The sequence below is a fragment of the Neolamprologus multifasciatus genome, chromosome 12 (genome assembly GCF_963576455.1).
Source record: "Neolamprologus multifasciatus chromosome 12, fNeoMul1.2, whole genome shotgun sequence".
Taxonomy (NCBI): domain Eukaryota; kingdom Metazoa; phylum Chordata; class Actinopteri; order Cichliformes; family Cichlidae; genus Neolamprologus; species Neolamprologus multifasciatus.
In genome coordinates, this window is record NC_140450.1 from 2,303,841 (window position 1) to 2,328,632 (window position 24,792).

The window sequence follows — 24,792 nt, forward strand, 5'->3', positions numbered from 1 at the left end:
CTGTGATCTTGTGCTTTAGAGCAGCAGCGGTCAGGCTGGCACTCTCCTGTCACGTCTAATCCCAACTTTTACTCTAAAGAGTTTAAGTTCTGACTGCTTCTATCTCAGTTTATGCAAATGGATGCTTTCAGTCCATTTGCATAAAGGAAAATGACAGCGATGATCTAGTGGTTCTGACTCAGGAGTCTGACATCACTTTAACCTGGAATAACCTTTCTGACTTGAGTGCAAGCAAGCCTTCTTTTCCAATCACTGAAATTCCACTCATTCCCACTCAGCATCTAGTGACTTCATTTCCAGCTGCACTTCCAAAGAAAATGTAGAAAACCAAACTCCGTACTTGTTCCCGATCTGTTTGTGTCGCCGTATTTTACGTCTCACTAGTTTTGGCTCACGAGACAAATCACTTTGAACTCACGGAGACGCTTTTATGCAAATTCCTGCCCCGATCGCGATAAGAGTTTCTGCACCTTTTTGCTCACCTGGTGGAGAACATCCTGCCCGATCCCCCGTCTCTGCTGCAGAAACAGATAAAAGGATTACGAACCATATTTAAATTCACATTCCTGCCTATTGTTGCTGTAAAACCTCGGAGCTCGTGGATATTTTCCTCTCAACGAGGTCATTGCATACTTTCCTGTAGTAGCGTTTCCGCGGAGACGTGTATGCATCTGCACTGAAAAGGGAAAAGCTTTTTGCTGCGTATTTGAATTTCAGTACACAAAGTGTCATTATTGGCTGCGTATCTGTGTCCATCTTACTAATGGGTTTCGTGTGTGCGCGTCCTTGAACCGTGGATATTAATTCTGTCACAGCAGACACAGTAGATTTCCACTTTCAGCTGATGGCGCGATGCCTGTCGCCTACGTCTGTGCCATTTTTAGCCTGCGGCGGCTCTGGCCGGCCTCGTTGCCACCTTGCCGCACGTTGCCATGTGTGGGCAGACGCTGACCCAGGGCCCCCGTCTCCTGGGCTGCTGCTTGCATGGCGGGGCTCCCACGGGACTGGGCTGTGGCCCGTGGTGGGGCAAGGCAGAGGAGGGCGGTGGGGTGCTCGCCACTGACTCAAGCACACTGGCAGTCTTAAGGAGCGCTACTGAGGGGAAGTCCTGTGCGTTTGAAGTAGGGACCTCAGAGAGCCTGTTTACTCAGGCAGGGGAGGGGGGGGGAGCTGGCCTGCCGCACAAGAATGCCTGTGTCATGACGGGAGCGGCGGAGACGAGGAATGCGCTCCACAATCCCAACACTGTAGAAGCCGGGCCACGGCTGAGGTGGCAGCCATTTCTTCCTATTTATTTTAGCTCCCTCTCCACTCAATCACCGGCCCTGTCTGTGGTCCACAGCATCCCTGGAAAAATGAAAAATGGCCTGTGCTTTTATTTATGGCTTCAGATTTGCCAGCAGAGTATCTTCACCCGATGTGGATGAAATCTAAAACTGTGAACTACTTTACTTCAGTCGTTCGTTTATTCAGGGAGAATTCAAAGAGCAGGCGTGCTCGGCCGTACTGTCCTTCAGCTGTTCAGCTTTTCACTCTGATTATGTTCTCGGTGGTTTGCAGGAGTTTATATTGCACGTCTTTGGCCAGGTGAGGGGTCTGTAACACTGCTCTGCCATTCATCAGTACTGCACAGGATTGCTGTATCTGTGTGACGAGGTTATTTCCAGCGCCATCAGTTTTAGCTGAATTCACAGGTTTCTACAGCACGATTTGTTTCGACTCGCCTCACTGCCAAACGTTCTAACACGGCCTGATGAGAGCTTACCGAAACGTCTTCAGCATACGAGCTTCTTGTGAGTCTGTGGCACCTTTGTTTGCCTGCTCTGGTTTGTTTGTAAATGGGCTGCATGAACCAACGTGAACCCAATTTTTAGCTCAAGGCCTGTGCTGTCTCGCTGACAGACATTTGTATTTATTGCTGAATGGACAACAACCTTTCCTGCTTTCAGTTTATTTTTTCGCTCTGAGGATTCATTGGCTTTGTACAAATTGCAGAAGAAGCCAAGGCGTGCCTCACGCTCTCACTCGGTTTGGTTTGAAATAGGGTTCTCCTGTTGGAACTTGCAATCGCAAGCACTGATCTTACACTTACACTGAGCTTTGAAATAAACCAAATATATCATCACCTGCTGCACAGCGAGGAGGTTTGAACACACGGCTAAAGCCTTTCTGTGCGGAGCATGTTCGCTCCGTGTCTGTGGGTTCTCTGCAGGTCTTCAGCTTCCACCCAAAGACATGCATGCTGGGTTAACTGATCACCAAACACCCCACAATATGATATTACCACAATCTTTCACTGATGATACCATATTATAGCAATTCTTTTACATTTTCAGTATACTGCATATTGCATTAACATACACAGCGATTGATTGTCTTCTGTCAGCTGCAGACATGGTCCTCAAAGTTCAACTTTGTCATTACATGCATGCTGTTTATGATAATACAGCAATTAACCGTAATAAGTAGTTGAAAATTGTGTATTTGTTGTTGTCTGCATAGACAGAAATTTTACACATATTACATCTGCGCTCACAACCTTCCTGTTCTACGTGAATATAACCAGAATACAAGCAGCTGGGAGCCGGCTGACACTCACTCAGACTGATGCCAACATGCTGCCAGTCGGTCTGCATTTATGAATCAGATAAATAATTTTCTGTCTGAGGGTGGTTGGAGTCAGACTGCAGCTGTTTGCAGAAAGGTTGCCTCCTGATAGGAAATTAGGCAACCTGTCCAATCACCTTGTGAGTGTGCAACACCCTGAAAGGTCTGGGCAAAATTTTAGTCTCCACAAGTTGGAATCGGTTACAGAATGTGAAAAAGATTAAACATTTTTTCCCTTCTCTTGACATTTTTCTTTGATAAACTTTAAATGGCTTTGAAGCCGTTATAACTGTTGGATTACCTGTCACCTGTCAGGCTCAACCTCAAAACCTCACATGTGAATAACCATCAATAATCTCACTCAGTGCTGAGAAACCTTTCCTCCTGTTTAACGTGGAGGTAATTTAACACACACGGCCACTTAAACATTGTTTCAGAGCAGACACACCCCCCCGGTTTGAAATTAAACTCTCACATGTCAGCAGCCTCCTCCAGCAGGTCAGTCTGCCCTCCAAGTTGCAACAAATGCCCTAGAAAGTTTTGAGGAGCCCTCCCACCTCCATCCGATTCTCCTCACGGAGGAGACACCTTGTATTAGTGGACCCAACTGTGCTTTGCCAGAAGCCAGAGAGCAGCCCCTAGACGAGCCGTGTCCACGCCTCAGTGCGTCAGAGCTGTTTTGGTTGTGCAAAGAAGATCTATACAATATTTGCCAGGTTTTCAAGTTGCCCCCGATTGTTGCGTTGACACCACTGTATAAATGCACTTTAGAGCAGCCAGAGTCTTCTGCAAAGAAATCAGCAATGACTCTAAATATTTTTTGTAAATGGGAGTTTTCATTTTTTTACATTATTACAAAGAACATCTAAAAACAAATTCGTCTTACTGAGAGAGTCACTGTTGGTGAGTTATCAAAAACTGCAATGTTATCCATTTAAAATGAATACTGGATATTATATAACATGTTATAACAAATAGTGACCCCCCCCCCCGTTCATTCTTATTTTTGATTATATCTGAAACGAACTGCATACGTCAATACAGAGCGAACAGGATGTAGTCCACTGTGGTTAAATAAAACACTGGAAGCATAATCACCGCCTTACTGGTAACCACCAGCTCCACTAGAGAAAAACAGACGTCCTGATGAGTCATTCAACCTGCAGCTCCGCCCCTCTGCCCATTATAACCAGTCAGTCTGCTCGAAAACAACAAAGACTTTTTCCTTTTATCATAAGATGATGATTAAAACAAAAGTAGTTTTCTATTTCTCTCTCCTTGTTTTTTCTTTTTGTTTTGCTAAATCAACATTTTTCAGGTGAATAAGGAGCACTGCTATGTTTTCCCCATAGTATTGATTTATTTGACCAAAAGTCCAAAGATGCTGAAATGAAAATGATGTGAAACAGAAGGTCACACAAATCCACTCGTTTAAAGCTGGAACCAGAAAATGTACTTTTGCTCCAGTAAATGATTAAAACTGGAAATTATAAACATGTTTTTTGCCTTTTCAGCAGTTGAATTGAAGTGTTATGAATCCAGCTGTGCCTGCGCACCCGGCTGGAAAATGTGTCTCCTCTTTTGAAAACATCTGCTTGGTTTCTCCGTGCATCGCTGCGCCATCTCCTCATACTGCTCATTAGTTAATCATTGATCAGAAAAAACATCATAAAGCTCTGACTGCATAAAACCTTTTCCAACCATCGAATATGAAACATGTATAATTCAGGCCAGCAGGCACTTCAGAGCAAGCTTTGGCCTCTGCTGACACATTCATGTGCAGACCTGCAGCTGCACGACTCGCTTATTACTGTTGATCGAATGCTCGTCTGACACAATGTAACTGTTATGTAACAGCAGATCAGCGAGCGCCTTTACTCAGCATTTTAAAATCAACGCCCTGAAGCGGCTTTCACAGCTGGAAATGGAAAACATATTAAAAGTCGTATGTCTCCCGTCTTAATCTTACAGAACCGGAGCTCGACGTTCCCAGGACCCTCGACTCAGTAACCCGACAGGTGAATGAGACGGTCCGGCGCCGCAGACGGAGGGACGCTGGAGAGGACGACTACAACATCGAAATCCTGCTGGGAGTCGATGACTCAGTGGTCCGATTTCACGGCAAGGAGCATGTGCAGAATTACCTCCTCACACTGATGAACATAGTGAGTCACTACAACTTCATTCTGTTCCTAGTTTGAACTGTTGTGTGTTAAACCTGACTTGTGTTTTGGTCCACATGCAGACCAGCATGCATTAGGGATGCCACTGGGCAGCTCGGTGGTGCAGCGGGTACCTGGCTCGCTTCTTGCTCTGCTGGAGCCTTCCTCTGGAGTTTACCTCACCTTTGTGGGTTTCCTCCAGGTGCTCCGGCTTCCTCCCACAATCCAAAGGGATTCTAGGTTAATTGGTGATTTTAAATTGGCACTGGATGTGCTTAAATACAGAATAAAGGGTTGTATGAATGCACTGTACTGACACGTAAATGTAAATCCCAATTCAGGAAGTCTGGTAGCGTGGCCTGGTGCCATTAAAATTCAGTATTCACTCACTTCTTATAGCTTCTTATGCGTTTTAACCACATCCTCCTTCTCTTTGAAATGTTTGTGACACGGCTTGCACATTGGCTTCCTGTACGACTTTTAACAACTACTAAAGAAGTGTGTGTTTCAGTTTTGGTGAAAGAAATTGCCACATCTTCTTGCTCCAAAATCGAGACTTCAAAGCAACGCTTGACAATAGAGTGATGTCTGTGGACACGATACCATAAAGTGTTCACAGATGTCGTCAGTAACATGATGCAGATTGTTTAACCTTCATGAAAAGGCAAATATGGTGCTGAGAATCAGAGTCTGCTTGTAGGAGCAGCACAGTGGATCAACGACTGGCGTCAGCTGAGCTGGGCTTCAGCATCCTGGGACCCTAAAGATAGAGTCAGATTCCTTTTTTACTTTATTTTAGTGTTTTTTTCTGTGATCTCTGTGATCATTGACGTCTTCCCTCCAGTCAGCCATGTTTAACCCTTTAAAGCCGGTCAGAGCAGCACGCTCCATTTTGCGTAACTATTTTTAAATCCCGGTAGCTCTGCAACCACGTGAGCTAGCACAATAATTTTTTGCATATGAAACCGGAGGAGTTGTACTTACATCTTATGCCATCAGCTTGTCCTCGGTCACAGTTTCCTTCCACATATAGTTTTGCAAAAACTGCATAAAAAGCACTTGCAGCAACAAAAACATAATATTCCAGAAACACGCTTTGCTGATCCGATCAGCTGTTTGTAACACTTCCTACGTCCATCAGCGCAAACTTTCACATGTCCACCATGACCTGCCCGAAACCGGAAGTGACGTCATTTTTGCGGAAATGTGGTTTTTTACCATCAGGGCCTCATGAGCCTATACTGGTGTTTTTAAAAGTTATCTTTGACTTTCTGACTTTCTGTGTGGTTTCTGGGATGCTTAGGACTCATATTGCACTGCTGGAAATAGTTTATTTTGATGCAGATGCTGCTTTTTTGCAAATTTGCATTATATTATTTATTTTAGTTTTTCCTGCAGTATATAAAAATTGGTGTATTTCAAAAATAAAACTATGAAGACACTCAAAATAAATTTCCTGTGGTGGGAAACTATTTTGTGCAACTTTTTTGTATTTACAGGTTTGAGGGATAAGCCTCTTAAATTTCTCTAACTAGAAATATATGTTAAAAAAACAAAAACGATTTTCAATTTTTTTGTAGTTTATTGCACTTTTTTGCAATTTATGTAATTACTATGCACTTAATGCAGACATATTATTAAAATTTAGGCTGTAATGGTTGTATTGATGTATATCAACTTGAAATGCTCCCAAAAATGGCTCCACAGCATGTAAAAATATGATATAAGCTCTGGCGGACTTGGTTCTATGGTAGGTCTTAAAGGGTTAAACTAGGAAGGAAGAAACCTGCAAATAATAAACACTCTTCAGTCTCTTTGTCTCCCAAAGCAGTCGTTAACTGTATCTTCATTTCAAAGTGCATTTTTAGTCATCCACACTTTTCCGTTTTGTTGTTTGAGAGCTGGTGTTGTCTCTCTGTTGCTCTGGGCTAAGCTTACAGTACCCTCTAATCTACGTTTCCTATCACATATTGTATGGAACTGGTCTCGATATGAATAAGTGAGTCATTGGTGTCACAGCAGCCCACTCCTGTGGGTTCTCTGCTCTGGATCAGTGTTATATTGTCTGAATCAGTAAAAAATGGAGCCCGCAAGCAGCTGTTGCATCTGTTTCCTCCGGTGTGAATTCACCCTGTTGTCCACACACAGAATGCTAATCGTGCCTCCGTGGGAACTATTACTGCCATTCAAGTATGATCCCTAGCAGGGATTCCTCTGCCCTCCGTGTGCAGTTAGCTCAGACTGTCATTAGTCTCCGGAGCAGATTAGATGCAGTGTTCGCTCATCACGTCCTCACAGATGTCACAGATACACCTCGCTTGTGTTGTGAGAGATCGGCACATGTGCCATTATTTCCTGAAAGATGAAGTGTTCCTTTAATGAGAGGTTTCAATGCAAATGGAAGAGAAGGCGGAACATTTTTGCCGCCGCGTCGTCACTCAAGTTTCTGCCGTCGCTGTTCCTCAGCAGCAAATCAGCAGCTGATCAAAGCTTTCTGAAGCAACGGGCCGCAGATGATCACATACCACCAAATTCTGATAGACATCGTTTTTGTGTGATCGCTGACATGTTGTAGGGCAGAACAATTTGACTTGAAACATGAAAGGATTTTAAAGAAATCAAAGCAACGAAAGCGTCGGTGCATCAGCAGGAGATATATGATCCAGTCCAGAAGTGCTGATTGCATAATGTTGTTTACACACATGTTGTTGCTCTGCTTGTGTTTTCATTTAGTCTGAGAGTTTGTAAAAAGGCAGGATTGCCTCTCGTTTCCTCACCGGCTTCATTATTTCCAGCGCTGTATTAACATTCATTATTTGTAGCGCTGTATTCAAATTACAAGCCTCTCAGATACTGCTGATATTCCCCATAATGGACCCATACTGCGCTTGGACATGAAAGCAGTTCGTCTGCCGGCTTTATTTAAACGAGGTCCTTGCTGGGCTGATGCAGGCTTTCTGGATCCAACGCTCCAGCCTGGACTGACTGGAAGGATTGCAGCAGTTTGTTTGTCCGTGACAGCCAATCAGGGCCCATCAGTCACTGGTACTGATGTTTCCTCTAGTCTGGATGTGGTTCACTCTGTCTGAGAAAATGCACATTTTTAGTTCAGACTAAAGAAAAACAGATCGAAAATTGATCTTGTCCTATAATATTCATGAAAGTAGGTCAAATATTTAGTTTTATTATGAGAGTTACATATTTTATGTCATCATTTTTTAGTTTAGCTTATTTTACTGTTGCTACATTTAATTTGTCACTTGTTGACATTCATATTTGCACATTTGCTGATATTCAGGTTTTTTCCATCATTAGCAGCACTGATCATTTTTGATTCCATGTCTTCTAAATGAAATCTCGTAGTGCTCATATATAAATCTTTGTGGTGAAGCACTTTCAAAACATAAAATTTTAAATAAAATTTTGGATAAAACAAGAACAGGTGAAAATCTCCTCCTCAGTAGATCTTCACCGAGTTCCTTGGACTTTACCTTTGTCCACTAGAAAGGAATAGAAAAGTCTATTTGTAGCCTTCAGCACCACTTACAATAAGATTTAAGTGAGCGTGTGTGTGGAGCCATGACACTCAGTTCAATTCAATTTTATTTATATAGCGCCAAATCACAACAAAAGTCGCCTCAAGGCGCTTCATAGATACAGAGAAAAACCCAACAATCATATGACCCCCTATGAGCAGCACTTTGGCGACAGTGGGAAGGAAAAACTCCCTTTTAACAGGAAGAAACCTCCGGCAGAACCAGGCTCAGGGAGGGGCGGGGCCATCTGCTGTGATTGGTTGGGGTGAGAGAAGGAAGACAGGATAAAGACATGCTGTGGAAGAGAGACAGAGATTAATAACAGATATGATTCAATGCAGAGAGGTCTGTTAATACATAGTGAGTGAGAAAGGTGACTGGAAAATGCATCATGATGAGCAGAACTGTACATCTCATGATTTTAGTTATCAGTTTACCATGTATAGATGTTTTTATTAAGCCTTTTCTGGCATGAATAGTAAAACTGCATTTACACTGGGTGTGCAGTGTCCTTGGATTTAAGGAGCAGAGCTCAGTGTCCCTGATCCTGTCATGATATTCCCATCTCTACATTAAATGCCTCCAAAATACTTAATAATGATAATAACCTCAGTTCCTGTTAACTTCCAAAGTATAAATGCTCTTTTCAGTCTGCCACATGCATCACTCTATCGCTCTGGATCTCTGCAGTGTCTGGCACTGAAGCTTTGAGGTTATTGATGGTGTTTTCCAGTAGAGGTCCCCGCTGGCTTTATCTGGAGGCAGCGCAGTCTCTGAACACTGATTACTGTGATTGATCTTCTCTCTATCTCTCTTTTTTTTTGCTCTTGTCTCCTTGTTTCCCTTTTATATTCCTCCTCCTCTTTTCCCCTCCTACAGCACCTCTTTTATTCTTCTTCTCCTCTCAGCTCCCTTCTTCCCTCTTCTCCTCACCCCCGTCTCATCTGTGTTCATCATCTTCCTCTGTTCTCCTTTCTTCCTTCTTCTGTTTCAATACTCTTCTCCTGTCATCTCCCCTTTTTCCCAGTTTCCCTCTCTGGTCTTCCAGTTTTCCTTCTCTTTGATATCTCTCGCTCATCAAGTCAGAGCCCCCTCTTCTTTGTGTTCACCATCCTCCTGAGAATTGGAGCTGATTGGACCATTTAATGAGCATGTATGTATGAATTCTGTGGGCATCTTCACAAGCGACCCTTCGAGCAGTCCAATCAACAACAACAACTTGATTTTCATGGAAAGTTCTGCATATAGACACACAGACACACACACACATTTAATTATTTGGTTGTGTCCAAGCGATACGTTAGTCCTGAATCTGTTACAGTAAATAAGAGAAGAATAAAGTCTGTTCTTTTATTGTTACATACTTCATCACTAATGAGACTCCATCAGTAAGCAGCAGGCTCACACAGGCAGCTCTGTTCTCTCTTTGATTTTTATTAGATTTGTCTTCAGATTCAGATGAACTCTACAGAGTTCTCTCTGTTCTTTTTCCTTTTTATATCCAGATTCTTGGTAGTTTCATTTTAAGTGAGAGAATTATTTGGATGTCTTGGAGTGAAATAAGAATTTAATCAACAAACAAAACCTGTCTGAGTACTCGGTGGAGAAACTGTTGTTGTCAAGCACAGCATTGAGACGGTCGTCAGGTTTGCGTAGATCTCAGGTGGGATTTTGGCCCAGCCCTCTTTACAGAAACTCCTTTAAGTTCTCCCCTGTTTGCTAACATGACTCTTTTTATGGCACTGAGGTGACCTCAACGTCCTTCTTTTCACTCCTTCGTCTCTGTGACAGTTTGTTTTGCATAATTGTCATGCTGGAAAAGTCATTCTGGTTGAAAAAGGAGGTTCTCAGCCAAGATTTTACCCCACATGACTCCATGCATTGGTCCATCAATGTGGTGAAGTTGTGTTCCAGCTCCAACACATAATGTTTCCACCTCCATGCTTTACTGTGGGGATGGTGTTGTTTCGGTTGTGTTTGGCTTCATCCGACCACGGCACCATCTTCTTATTCATTGCTGTTGATCTTCTCCTCTTACCTCTTTCTCACTCGTTTTCTTTCATCTTCTTTCTTATGTTTTCATGTCTCCGCTGCTCGTTTCCTCTCAGATTTCTCCCTTCAGTCTCCTCTACTCTTCTTTGTTTCCATTGCTCTCCTCTTTGCCTGCTGCCTAAAATCAGTATAATAAGCATAAAGCACTGAGGCGATGGTCACCTACGCGATATGTCGGTCGACTTACATATTCAATAGTATGTGGGCACTAATGTGAGATTTAAAAAAAAAACAACAACCCAGGAACATTAATATGCTGCTGTAAAAATCTAAATTCATCTCCTTTTAGAAATCCAACCAGCTTCTGCAGTGAGATTCAGCACCTGTGTGTGTGATAAGGCCCAGCTCACAGTAAGCAAACTGGTTTATCCAGAGTTGTTGGACAGGGATGAGGTCAGGACTCGGTGGGAACTGGTCAAGGTCTTCGACACCAAAATGGGAGAACTGTTTTTTATGGGACTGGTTTTGTACACAGATGCTCAACAGATGCAGTATCATCATCCATGTTGGTGAAAAAAGAGCTCTAAAATATTTTTCTTAACTGCAAATAACGCAAATCAGCATTAGAACAAACACATGGACACCGTCTCTGTGCAGATGTAGAACAGCTGATGTCATTAGAGACAAAAAGCAAACTAAAGGTGCATCTATAGATAAAAAATGGGATATATAATTATATCTCTCTATATAAATAGGTGGGAATGTCCTGTAGTTTGTCTGAAGCATGCGGTTGTCCTTACCTGGAATAAGGACAACCGCATGCATGGAATAGACGAGCAGTGTTGGTCAAGTTACTTGAAAAAAGTAATCAGTAACTAATTACTGATTACTTCCCCAAAAAAGTAATCCCGTTACTTTACTGATTACTTATTTTCAAAAGTAATTAATTACTTAGTTACTTAGTTACTTTTTAAAAACACGATTTACAACCTGAATAGGTGATAAAGTGATAGATCTTTCAGCCCAATTCTACTTTTTCTACATAATCATCATACAAAATGTAATCAAATGGAAAAGTCTCTTTTTAAAACTTGTTTTATTAGTTTTAATCTTTTAACTTTATGCATCAAGCAAAAATGTAATTATATGCAACATTCTCTGACTGGAAGAAATTTGTTTAATATTTAAACCTATTTTCTGCACATTCCAGCACATAAAATATATATATATATATATATATATATATATATATATATATATAAAACACCCAGCACGCCCCTGTGGGTGGTCAATCCTTCAAACTCGGGTCCTCTACCAGAGGCCTGGGAGCTTGAGGCTCCTGCAGTATCTTAGCTGTTTCCAGGACTGCGCTCTTCTGGACAGAGATCTCCGATGTTGTTCCCGGGATCTGCTGGAGCCACTCGCCTAGCTTGGGAATCACCGCACCGAGTGCTCCGATTACCACAGGGACCACCGTCACCTTCACCCTCCACATCCTCTCGAGCTCTTCTCTGAGCGCTTGGTATTTCTCCAGCTTCTCGTGTTCCTTCTTCCTGATGTTGCTGTCATTCAACCGCTACATCGATCACTACGGCCGTCTTCTTCTGTTTGTCTACCACCACTATGTCCGGTTGGTTAGCCACCGCCATTTTGTCCTTCTGTATCTGGAAGTCCCACAGGATCTTAGCTCGGTCATTCTCCACCACCCTTGGGGGGCATCTCCCATTTTGACCTCGGGACTTCCAGGTTATACTCGGCACAGATGTTCCTGTACACTATGCTGGCCACTTGGTTATGGCATATATATATATATATATATATGCCATAACCAAGACTAGCGGTCCTGTTGCTCTACTTTCACCTGTAAAGCAGGAGTGGGGTAGGCGGAGGTTTACCCTGGTGCAGGTGCGCTGCAGCGGTCAGTGGAAGAATCCGCGAGTTTCTCTGTGAGTTTCCCATTACGTCGTAGCTACTCGGTGCTTGTTTGGAAGTTTAGGGTTTTTTTCGCTGTAAAAAGAAGTTTTCTTCCCACGCACAACGGACACTAATGTTTTTGTCACTTTTTATGGAATCAAACTCAAAGTAAGGTCAGTACTTCCACGCTTTAAACGCTGCACGCTCATACTCTCTCTGCACTCGATATATGATCCATTGTTGATCTGCACACAGCTGTTGTCACGAACGTCGCACTCGCTTACGTCACTGTCATGAGACATTCTGCAAAAAAATCACGGTTTTAGTAACGCAGTAACGCAGCGTTCCTACGGGAAAGTAACGGTAATCTAATTACCGTTTTTGCAATAGTAATCCCTTACTTTACTCGTTACTTTAAAAAGTAATCAGATTACAGTAACGCGGCCCATCTCTGGAGACGAGTAACCTGACCTGTCAAGTGGGTCCTCCACCTTTCACCCACTCCCTGCTGACTTATGCAGGTGCACCTATAGCATGGACATCCTGGTTGTGATGGAAATTGAGTAAGTGAGTTTATGCCAAATGAAATTTGAGAGCGATAAGCAGGACTGTGTGATTATGGCCAGAATTTCATCGCTGTTGTTTTGATCAGTGTTGAGGGAATGATTATTCATAAGCTGTTGTTATAGCAGTGTCATGTAAACCAAGCGCTGCTTTCACATTTTCCCATTTCCCACCTTTGCGTTGAGCTACATTCCTGTTAATTAACCCGTCTTTGCAGACAAATCAGGTGTTCATTCACTTCATCCAAGTTCATCTCCCAGAAGCAAAAACCTCATTCACTCCCTTCATTGTACCAGCGTGATGAGACTAAAGCTCTACAGCTGTGAGAGCCTTCTTTGTTTCCCACCACTGGTTTTTCCCCTTATAACACATCTTTTGTCTAATGTGTCGAACGTTTTTTCTGAAGCCTTGTGTGTTTATTGGACATGTATCTTTAAGTGTGATTGTGTTGGTGAGTTCTTTGTGATCTGGATGGATGCAGTGATACGCTGGATGTGTCACATTGCACTGTTTTTCTTGGCCTGCATGCATTAGTTGTGCTGCAGTTTGTGTTGTGTTTTCAGGCAGACGAACGTGTTCGTCATGTTGCTTTGTGGTGACACAACCCTACAGGATTCTTTGCATATGATTTCTTCAGCTCTTCAGCTTTTGCAGTGCTAGACTTTTGATTTTAATGTAGTGTTGTGCATCCATGTGGTGTGTGCGACAGCCACATACACATACAGAAACACCATCAGGTGGTGATTTAGGGCTCGATTCACTCTTGGTGAAGCAGGCTCAAAATCGGACTAATTGTGCAGCCCCAGTGACAGCATACGATGAGATGAAGTGAGTCCTGTTGCCTCTATGTGGAGGAAGCTGTTAGGAAGTCATAGCGCTGGGATGAGTCTTTGAGAGCGAGCAGCTCAGTGTGTTGGATCACATATGGTGTAACTCTCCCTGAAGGAGAGGCTCACAGTGCAGCTACTGCAAGCAAAGCAAAGCTGCTTTGCTAGTAAATACACATTCAGGATCAGCAGCATTTATCTGTCTTCATTTCGAAGCTCCCATCTGTGATTCACCTAGACTGTTACTTCATAAAGTCCCACGGAGTGAAAAATGCAAAGGGAGCAGCAGGGAGCGGTCCTCGTCCAGCGCTGCGTCGCCTCAAAAAGTCGACAAAGCAAAAACGATGCTCTGGGGAGAGTTTAACATGTGATGATACGCTGCCGGGAAATGTTTTTCTCCACCTCTTCTGTCCTGAGTGGAGAGCACTGACTTACTGTGTAATGAGGCAGATGAGCGCAGTGAGAAATCAGTGGCCCAAAGAAAATGAGGCCTTTAGTCCTCATGCTCTGCTAATTGGCACTTCTCATGTAACATGTCAGAGAGAAAGATGGCGAGATGTTGACCTGTTCACTGATTCGATTGGTGCTCACTGTGCAGTCAATCAGTGGGTGACAAAACAACAGCGGTGAAAGCTGCATGATGGGCACGTGCAGATTTTGTTCAGTAACATGTATGTTCTTTTTTGCAGTTGTCATGTTACACAAGAAGTGCTCTGCGAAATTAAGATTACCATCAATATTTTAGAAAAAATATTTTAATTGCATTTCTCTGGCATAATCCAAACACATGCAGTTGGTGCAGATAGGTTAACTGGTAACTCTAAACTGCACATAGGGATAGGCTCCACCCCCCGTGACGCACATAAGGATCACGGGAGGGGGTGAAAATAAATGGTAATTCCAGGAGGTGAAACTCTTTGGTCAGTTTGTATTTGGATAAAGTAGTGAGTGAAATTATTTGTCTGCACCTTGTGTTTGTACCCAAACGCAGACACTCGAGGCAGGAACAGCCGTTTATTTAGGCTGCACGAATGCAAACAAAAGGCAGAAGAACAAGGACCAGAACAACACTGTGAGAACTGAAATACTAAACACTACGGACGTAGAACCTTAAGCATCGAAAAACCTGAACATGACCCGAAATGAACAGACGACCTCCTTCTGGCGCCCCCCATGTGTGGCAGCATGTTACAGCAGCTCTGCTCATTTCTGACCTTCTTACTTTCCCCTTTATTTTCTCGTAACTTTTAAATTAAGTCTTAGAAATTTCTCTCTTATGTGCAATACTACTAAATGTAATGTGCAATATTGTGCAATACTGTCCGATGCAACATAGTATGTTATTCTATCTCATTCTATTCTATTGTTTTTCTTAATTTTTGCAGCTTGTAACTTTTTTTTGTGTGACCCAAAAAATTTCCCACAATAACACCATACGCTACGCTACACTACGCTAAACTACGCTACGCTACACTACGCTACGCTACACTACGCTTTACTATGCTACACTACACTACGCTACACTACACTACGCTATGCTACACTACACCATGCTACACTATGCTACACTATGCTACACTACACTACGCTATACTACACTATGCTACACTACGCTACGCTACACTACGCTTTACTATGCTACACTATGCTACACTACACTACACTACACTATGCTACACTACGCTACGCTACGCTACACTACGCTTTACTATGCTACACTACACTACGCTACACTACGCTACGCTACACTACGCTGCACAACGCTACACTACGCTATGCTACACTACGCTACACTACACTACGCTACGCTACACTACGCTTTACTATGCTACACTACACTACGCTACGCTACACTACGCTGCACAACGCTACACTACGCTATGCTACACTACACAACGCTACGCTACGCTACACTATACTACGCTACACTACACTACACTACATTACGCTACACTACACTATGCTACACTACACTACACTACGCTTTACTATGCTACACTACACTACACTATGCTACACTACGCTACACTACACTACGCTACGCTACACTACGCTTTACTATGCTACACTACACTACGCTACACTACGCTACGCTACACTACGCTGCACAACGCTACACTACGCTATGCTACACTACACAACGCTACACTACGCTACGCTACACTATACTACGCTACACTACACTACACTACATTACGCTACACTACACTATGCTACACTACACTACACTACACGAGGGTCATTAGAAGAAGTGGAAACAGACGGGAACACAGCTGGGACAAATCAGACATAATGACACAGGGGAAGCAAAACTAGACACCCTGAACCTGGGACAAGCAACTGTCAAAATAAAACAGGAAACACACTAAGATGCAGGCTAAGAAACACGGGCTTGACCCAGGGACCGGGGGGAAGAAACTGAGGAAGGGAGACACACACAAAGGGCGAGGAGACGGAGACACAAATAAGACTACAAACTCACGCAAGCAAACTCATTAAGATCTCAAGAACACAATAAACTCAAAATGCTGACAGTTTTCCTGCCATCAAGTTTGTTAGCATCCACTGCAATGAAAGCAGTATTTAGCATTTTAGAGAACACACTTAGTGTATTGACACTGGGTCATCACACCAGACTGGTAAAAATGTTTGTCAGGTGTCCTGGTGCTGGGATTAGCACTAGAGTTCGCTGGCTTGTGATGAATTTGTCCTGTTTGTGAGTCTTCTTCACTTCATATTTGGGTTTTGTCCCTCTTTTGTGCAGCCAAGCAGTGACAAATCCTTTCTCCTAATTGTGAATTGGGGACCTTTCTTGTGCCAGCAGAATCGAATATTCACGACAGTATGGAAACATGAGCTTAGTCACAACATGTGATTTCATTCCTGCTGTGGACGCCTGCAGACATGATTTACTCTCCTGTCCGCTTTTTGTTTTCACTCGGATCCAGACGTGAGAGTCAGACCGGAACAATTTCACAGTTTTGTCTGTGTCAGAATATTTTTGTTGTTTGAGGTGAACTGCTTAAATATACATGTGGCACCTGTTCAGATGGATTTATTTTAAGTAACTGGACCCAGTGGCTTCCATTGCTCAGTGTGTTTCAGCACACAGCGATCGGTTATATATATATTTAGGAAAACTGTGCAAAACCTGCTTAATTTAAAATAAACGCTTTAATTACTCTCCAAATATTGCACCTTCTCCTCGTTTTTCTCCTCCCTGCCTCGATGCCACAGGAGAGGAGATGCTGTGTAGTCGGTACTATGATCTTAACACGTTTGTGTTGGTGGTGATGCGGGGCTAATTATATTTATATTCAGTGGTTGTGGAAAATCACGATTCATATTTACACTCACGGCCACTTCATTAGTTACACCTTGCTAATACTGAGCATTTTACCTTCATCGTCCTTAATTCTTCATGGCACAGATTCAACAAGGTGCTCAAAACATTCCTCAGAGGATTTGGACGATATTGACGTGCTAGCATCAGCCAGATGCTGCTCCAGATCTGCAGATCCCTCTATCCCATCCCAAAGGTGTCGAACGTCCTCATGTTCAAGATGCCAGCTTGAGATAATTTGAGCTCTGTGATGTGGTGCATTACAACCATGTTAGATGGTAGATGCTTGTTAACAACATCATAAAGGGATGGCACAGTCAATGCTCCATACAGGCTGTGTCCTTTAACAATTCTCAGTTGGTACTAAAATATGCTAAGAAAACATCCCTGACATTATATCTAAAAGCCTGAACCATTGATACGAGGCAGAGCGGCTGAATGCTTTCTTGTTGTTTACGCCAAAACAGTAGAAATCAGGCACAATTTTCCAAACCTCTGCTGCCCAGTTTTGGTGAGCCAGCTGTTTCCTGGTCTTTGCTGACAGCAGTGGCCCCTGGTACAGTGCTGTGCTGCTGTAGCCTCTTGATCGTGTTGTGCACAACACATCAAACCACATTATTGTTAATAAGTGGTTTTTGAGTTGCTGTTTCCTTCCTATTAAGCCAAAAACAGCCTTGACATCTGGCATCAATAAAGCATTTTCACCCAGAGAGCTGCTGCTCGCTGGATATCTTTTTGTTTTGAACTGCTCCCTATAAACCCAGAGATGTTTTTGTTGGATCAGCAGATCAACAGTTTCTCAAATACTCAGACCAGCACCAATCATGCCATGTTCAAAGTCACTGAAATCATTTTTTCCTCATTCTGATGCTCAGTTCGACCTTCAGCATGTTGTTTCGATCATGTCTACATGCCCAAAGGCACTGAGTTGGTGCCGTGTGATTGACTAATTAGATATTTGGGTAAATAAGCAGTTGAGGACATGTGTAATGAAGTGGACAGTGAGTGCATGTTTTAGGAGTAAAAAAAGAGCCACTGTAGGAGGAGAAACGGGCACCTCTGAGTAATATTTACAGTAGATTTCTTGAATAAGGATTTGTTCACATTTTAGACAAATGGATGTATTTTAAATATTGGTGGTAAGTGTCCCTTAAATCCAATCTTCTTCATTTTCACACATTCATTCTGGTCACCATCACAACTACGTAAACGGATCTTTTTTGCCATCTACAAATATGTTTTTAGTATCTAGTATACAAGTTTGAAAATACAGAATGATTCTCATTAATATCAAAAGAATGATCACAGTAATTGAGTGCACCGAGTTGGCTTTGTGCAGCAGAGGAAATGTGCTTGCTTCAGCTGTTTCCATTCATAGGTGACCGTCACTGGCTCATTCATCTGCCGCTCAGTTTCCAGCCAAATAATAATGTCCAATTAAGTGTTTTGCATGTGAACACTGGGGGCTTGACAATCTCACACTTCTCACTATTATGACCCAATCAAAGTGCACGGGCCATTTGTCACATAAAATGGTGGAATTGACGTTAGGGCTGCCACGATTAGTCGACTAGTCACGATTATGTCGACTATCCAAATCGTCGACGACTGATTTAATAGTCGACGCGTCGTTTGAAGCTTTGTAAGATCACAAAAGACGCAGGAATAAGTAGTAGGATTTAAGAGTGTAATAACGGACTGAAACAGAAGATGGCAGCACTGCATGTACAAGGATGCCAGCTGCCGTTAAACCACGAAGAAGAAGAAGCTGTGTCCCAGAATTCATAGCGCAGCCCAGCTCAGTTTCCAACAATGGCGGCAGCTAGTTAGTTTTAATATTACTCTTATTATTCTTTCTGGGTCACAAAATAAACGTTTAACATATTTTCAGGCGAGAATGTAGCTGTGTAAACCTCAAATATCTGCTCAGTTTATCAAGACACCACATATTTTCAAAAGCACTCCGACGTTTTCGGAGACGTCTGTTACCCACTAGCTCGATAGCTAGCCGGGGGCTAGGCTCACTAGAGCCGTGAGAACCAGTGTTGCCAACTCCTCAGTAAGGAAAATCACTATTGGCTGTCCTAAAAGTCGCTAGAAGTCACTAAATGACGTCATTACCTAGTTTGCATAATTGGTCATGCTAATGTAAATGTAACCTATGTTGTTGGAGAGAGAAACAACATCGTGGAAGAGACATAAAGTGAGTAAAAAACGTCCTAAATGCATTTAGAGTTTATTTAGAGCTACAAATTAAATTTATTTTAGCAATTATTGTTTTTTTTTAATGTCACAATTCCAACCCTGCTCCTTTATCCGGGCTTGGACCGGCAAAAGTGACCCGAAATAGGCACTCTGGTGGAGTTACTTTGTGTGTGTGTGTTTATAAGTAGTTTTAACCTTGCGATCCACAAAACAGCATAACAGTAAAAGAGTAAAAGAAGAACTGACTGCGTTACAGCACCCGCTGCTTGTTGAGAGTAAAAGCGATATGCGCTTTCATGTCTTTTTTTAGCGACTTTTTTTTAGAAAAAAAAGTTGCTAGGGGGTATATAGCGACAAAGTCGCTAAGTTGGCAACACTGGTGACAACACCGGACTCCCGGCAAATCGTTTTCAAACCCACCTCCGTCTTTCGCTACTCAGGTTAAACATGATATATAAGTCACTTAGATAACTTAAAAATGTTATTGTTTGGCTTTTTTCAGTATTTTATTTGTTCCTGAGTAAATCGGTTTGGCTGAGATTAAAGTTATAGTTTTTACACAGCTGAATAAACATCAAGCAGACAGCTGATTATCAGAAGTGTGAGATGCTCGAGAATTTACTCCGGTGTCCTGTTATATTTTAGATAGCAAGGAGTTTATTAAACTTCACCGAAACAATCTGTAAATTTCATTAAAATGTAATAAACTATCATCTTGTCTTTGTTTTTAGTTAGCACAGACCTTAAACACTTAAAGCTGTAAGCTAATGATAGTTATATAAGAGCAGATGCTGCTGGTGCAATAATCTGTACGTTTTACGTCCAATGGATGATGATCTGATTAGTCGACTAATCGCAAAAATAATTGGTGACTAGTCGACTATCAAAATAATCGTTTGTGGCCCTAATTGACGTCAGAACATCAAAATCCTCCTTCAAAGCACCAATACATGCATGCGGCCCCCAAAGTCAATCGAAACTGGCAATTTGTGTCACACGAGGCATCATGTCATATATTCAGCATTAAATTAATTGCATAACATGTATGCATAAGTGGGACAGGACTATAATGACTTGTCCTCTGCTAACTGTAGCTCTGCAGCTATCAAGCAGTCCTGCAAAGTCTTCATGCATTAATATTATAAAACGTAACTGTCTTTGCTATTCACGCCTCATGAGGAAAAGTGAACATGGATATAATTTAAACAGGAAATGTATTTGTGCATTGTTGATGTCTCAGACACCTGCAGATACGGAGGAGATGCGATGCCTTTGTCTGAATAAACACGCATGTCTGCAGATGATAATGGTGTTGACTGCTAAAATAGAAAGCTACAGATTGTGTGCACAAGTCTAGCTTCACTGTTTCATTCAGATTCAAATCGATAGAAAACATTAGTCAGGCTGCCTGTGGAGAGTCCTTCAGCAGCCTGCTTCACTGACTCATTCGCTTCTCTTTACATTACTTCCGAGGCTGCAGGAAACCAGACGGGTTGAATGTTAAACGACTTTGTCACATGCTCAGTGCTTAGTTTCTCCGGAGCTCTTTACAGGAAATCATTCCCATGAAGAGTTGAGTTTTTATCTGTCTAAATACAGACAACATGCATAAGCACATTTCCATATCTAGTCATAATCTCTCTTTTAATGACTAGTAGCGGCTGTGCAAGCTGAAGGCACCATCATATCCAAAACTTGATGTTTTTGTTTCTTGCAAAGATCAAAACTAAGATAACAAGCTGCTCCCTCCTATTATTCATATTATTCATATTTACCTGGTCTTGCAATGCACCGGCACAGTGCTCGCAGAGCTCTGTGATTACAGACGTTCATGGAGGGAGTCGTGAGGAATAACCTGTTTTACTCTAATCAGTCGGATTTAAAACTGAGATTTACCTTCAATTTCAGATTTCCGATTCCTTAAAAGTGTTGTTTGTCCCCCTGCACCTCAGGTGAATGAGATTTACCATGACGAGTCTCTGGGAGTCCACATCAACGTGGTCCTGGTCAGGATGATTATGCTGGGGTACGCCAAGGTGAGTCCCCGAGTCCTTTTCCATCGCTTCTTTTAAATTCTTAAACTTCTTTTTGCAGGCGACATTCCCTTTTATGACAGAGAAGTGAAATAGAGGTGAAAATGTGTGCAGACTGCAGAGGTCACCTAGTCTAACTCACTTTTACACACAGTGTAAAAACGCACATTTCCATTTGCTCGCTGTAATCAGCAGTGGCACTTATGATTTATGTTCGCCACGACTCCTTCAGCTCGCTCTCGTTTCCAGCCCAGGGCTGCTTTACAGTCTGAGTAATTACAGGCTGCTGCCCGAGTACTAACATGTTCATTTGCATCTGCATTTCTCTCTCCTTTTCCTGTCAGTCCATCAGCCTCATTGAGAGAGGCAACCCATCGCGGAGCCTGGAGAACGTGTGCCGCTGGGCCTTTGTGCAGCAGAAAGGCGATCCCGATCACGCCGAACACCACGACCACGCAATTTTCCTCACTCGCCAAGGCTTCGGCCCCACAGGGATGCAGGGTAAGGCCCCGGAGGGAGATTACCCGTCACGATACACACCAGTCAGCTTTCTGTGTTGCAAAATGTGCAACTTGTCAGTGAGAGCAGATTGTTAGATTTTAAATAAAGTCATTACAGGTGATGTTTAGAGAAAAAAAATGAAGTTCTGCAAATTCAACATTTAGCAAACACGTCTTACGTGTGAATTCACTCCAGATTCTCTCTGATTACATTTAAATGCAACTATAAAAATAGTTTGTGCCCCAGTTGCTTGAGTTAAATTGACTGAAATGATTCACAAAGAGGCACCAAGAAGAGAAAACAATGAAAAGCCTCGTTATTACTGCTATGACGCACAGAAAGGTGACCAGGCCTCCGTGGACTCTCCCTTTGTGCTACTTGTTTGGCACTTTTACTCTTGTTGCTGAGGCTGATTTGAAAGACTGGGGGGGGGGGAAGCAATTTCTAGTGTCTGCCAGATATCGACTTCTCCTCCCTCCTTTTATTTTCTCTATAGCAGCCAAACTTCAGCAGTGAAAGCAGCCAAATGCCCAAAGTCAGCACTATCAAAAGCCTCTTTCACGCTTTATTCTTCGTTTATTTGCAGCTGCAGCAGACGGTTTATTTGGAAGTGAATGCGCCGGCAGTGACATTTGGTCTGCGCTTGATTATGGAAATGTGTTATAGCTTTGTATGTAAGGACGGCTCTTTCACTGTTTCTGTCAGTCAGGTACTGATCGCAGCACACTGCATGCTCAGGTTAGATGCTCCGTTTCGTCCTTCGTGCTCCCGTCTTTACTGTCCGTGTATTTTGCTTTTTGTATCCGTTTGTATGCTGTTGTGTCAGGCTGCTGATTTAGCAGCTGTTTCTTGGTCAGGACATGCTCACAAAAGACATTTTAAATCTCAACACTTTCCTGGTCGAACAAAGTTAAATCTATTTGCACCTTTTATGGTGCTGGAAGAAAGGCTGGTGCCAATCCAGCTTTCCAGTTGTATGGAGAGACGCGTTGCTTGGTGAGTGGGGGCGATCTTAGTGCTGTTATCAGCCCTCACATACACAAAGAGATTCCCCAGGTCTTGGAGTAGGTCTTTGAGGATGAGCTGCAGGAGGCGTGTCACGGGAAGTCCATCGATACATCGATGTGGAGCCAATGGTAGGGAAGCTTTGCAGGTTAAAATTCCACATATCTAAGTAGAATAGAAATGAATTAAATAGACACTTGCTACACTAGGCTACAAATCACACATGAAATTATTATTTTTCATCTTTTCTGACTATTTTTTCACTAGATTTGCATTTGACTAGAGTCTGTGTTTACTGGTGCATGAGGCGATACCTGCACCCAGAGGCTGCACAGGACGTCCAAAGGAAGCAAAGAATGAAGACAGAGGAGATGATTCCATATTTTTAAAGTGAAATTATGTAGCTTTTAATAAAATGTGTTGAATAAACCAAAGGAAAATGTGACTTAACTCTTAAAACTTCAAATTTATTTCCACCAAACCGTGCTGTTGTTCACTGGGAAACATTCAAATTCAAATTCAAATTTTATTTGTCACATACACAGTACGATATGCAGTGAAATGCTTAGACAACTGCTCGTGACCTAAAGAAAAAAAGAAAAGGCTATGAATAAGATAGAAAATAAATATGAAAATTAAAAATTGTAAATTTAACTAGGAAGGAATAAAATAAAATTAAATATAAAAATTAAAGTTAAAAATGAAATAACCGTACAACACAAATTAGAATGAAGGGTAAATTTAACTGGGAAAGAATAAGATAAAATATATAAATTAAAGTTGAAAATAAAATAACTGTACAACAAAATACACAGTATAGAAATATATAAGAATGTATGAAGAAATATAAATATATATATACACAATAACAGCAGCTGTACAAGTATTAACTGGAAATGAGGAATATAATGTCCAGTGTTGTGCAATCCACATTATTTAATAATATAAACAGTTATTAATAAGCTGTGTTTTATGTTCAGGGCAAAGATTTATCCATTATATTGGAACAAGCATTAGACTAAATAAAAAACTCGCACTTAAACAACTTTGTCTCTGTTTAGTATTTTTGTTATTGCTCTTTTTGTTGGTCTTGCAGTGTGTGGGGTCTGCCCACAGTGTGACACAGGAAGCTGTCTCCCTCACAGGGATGAGAGCTCGTGCTGTTAACAGCAGGCTGTCCCATCAGGCCTCCCCGACTCTACTTATTTTAGTTTGATTGTTGCTGTTTCTTTGAATTCTTCTCTCTGCAGCAGGAACCTGTGAGATTCATTCATCTGGGATCTGACAGGAATTTATGAGCAAAATAAGCGAATATATTCTCTGGTGGGGTTTGGCACTTTCACCTCTGGTGCACAGTTTTGCTCAGCTTAGCCCTGGGCCATGACAGTGCATGTTTGTGCATTTGACACCTCAAATGAGTGCAAGACTGGAGTACAACATATCAGACACATTGTGAGTGAATGTTTCCAATAGACACGGCACAACCACAGGACAAACCTGCCCTGTATGTGTGGGACCTGTTAAGGTCTCCTGCACGGTCGGGTCCCTTTTAAAGCTTAATATGCTGCTGCTCCCTGTCTGTAGCCCACTCTGTGGATAACGACCCTGTTAGTGGGTTTAAGTCCATGTTTCTCCATCCATCAAAGCTCACATCTGATGTTTTCTTTCCCGTACTGAGGGCGCTGGTGTGGGTGGGTGAATAACTGTGACTACTGCTGGATAATTCCAGACCTGATGGTGTCCAATTACACTCCCAGTCTCATGAGCTCATCTGTTCACACAGGATGTGTTTGTTTTGTTCGCCATATTCTCTGTCAGTCTTTGTGAGCAGAGATCTCCTCCTGAAATAGCATGAAGCTTAGATTCACTTACGGGTGTGATGATTAAAGTCTTTGGAGCTGGAGCAGCAGCAGTGCATCTTTTCTGGGCTTCTGTTTGGAAGCTGTTGAGAGATATTAAAATCCAGTCCTCGTGCAAACTTTTGGCCATTTAGCTTGAATATTTCTGTCCAATTTTTCAGTGAATACTTTGAAAACAATTAATTTCCCTCATGTTCTGTTTGGTCAGTTGTCTTTTTCTTTGCATTGAGTTCTTCAGCACAAA

At 42.3% G+C, this 24,792-nt stretch overlaps 1 protein-coding gene across 1 annotated transcript in view; it reads left to right on the forward strand.

The window, feature by feature from the left end:
• adamts3 (ADAM metallopeptidase with thrombospondin type 1 motif, 3) overlaps window positions 1-24,792 on the forward strand; it is a gene marked incomplete at its 5' end in the record, with an annotated part of 170,896 nt that overhangs the window by 59,660 nt on the left and 86,444 nt on the right. The window contains 3 exons of the mRNA XM_085180835.1: window positions 4,579-4,772; window positions 21,103-21,186; window positions 21,528-21,684. Of these exons, the coding sequence (XP_085036961.1) occupies window positions 4,579-4,772; window positions 21,103-21,186; window positions 21,528-21,684 (435 nt within the window). The remainder of the gene's footprint in view (window positions 1-4,578; window positions 4,773-21,102; window positions 21,187-21,527; window positions 21,685-24,792) is intronic.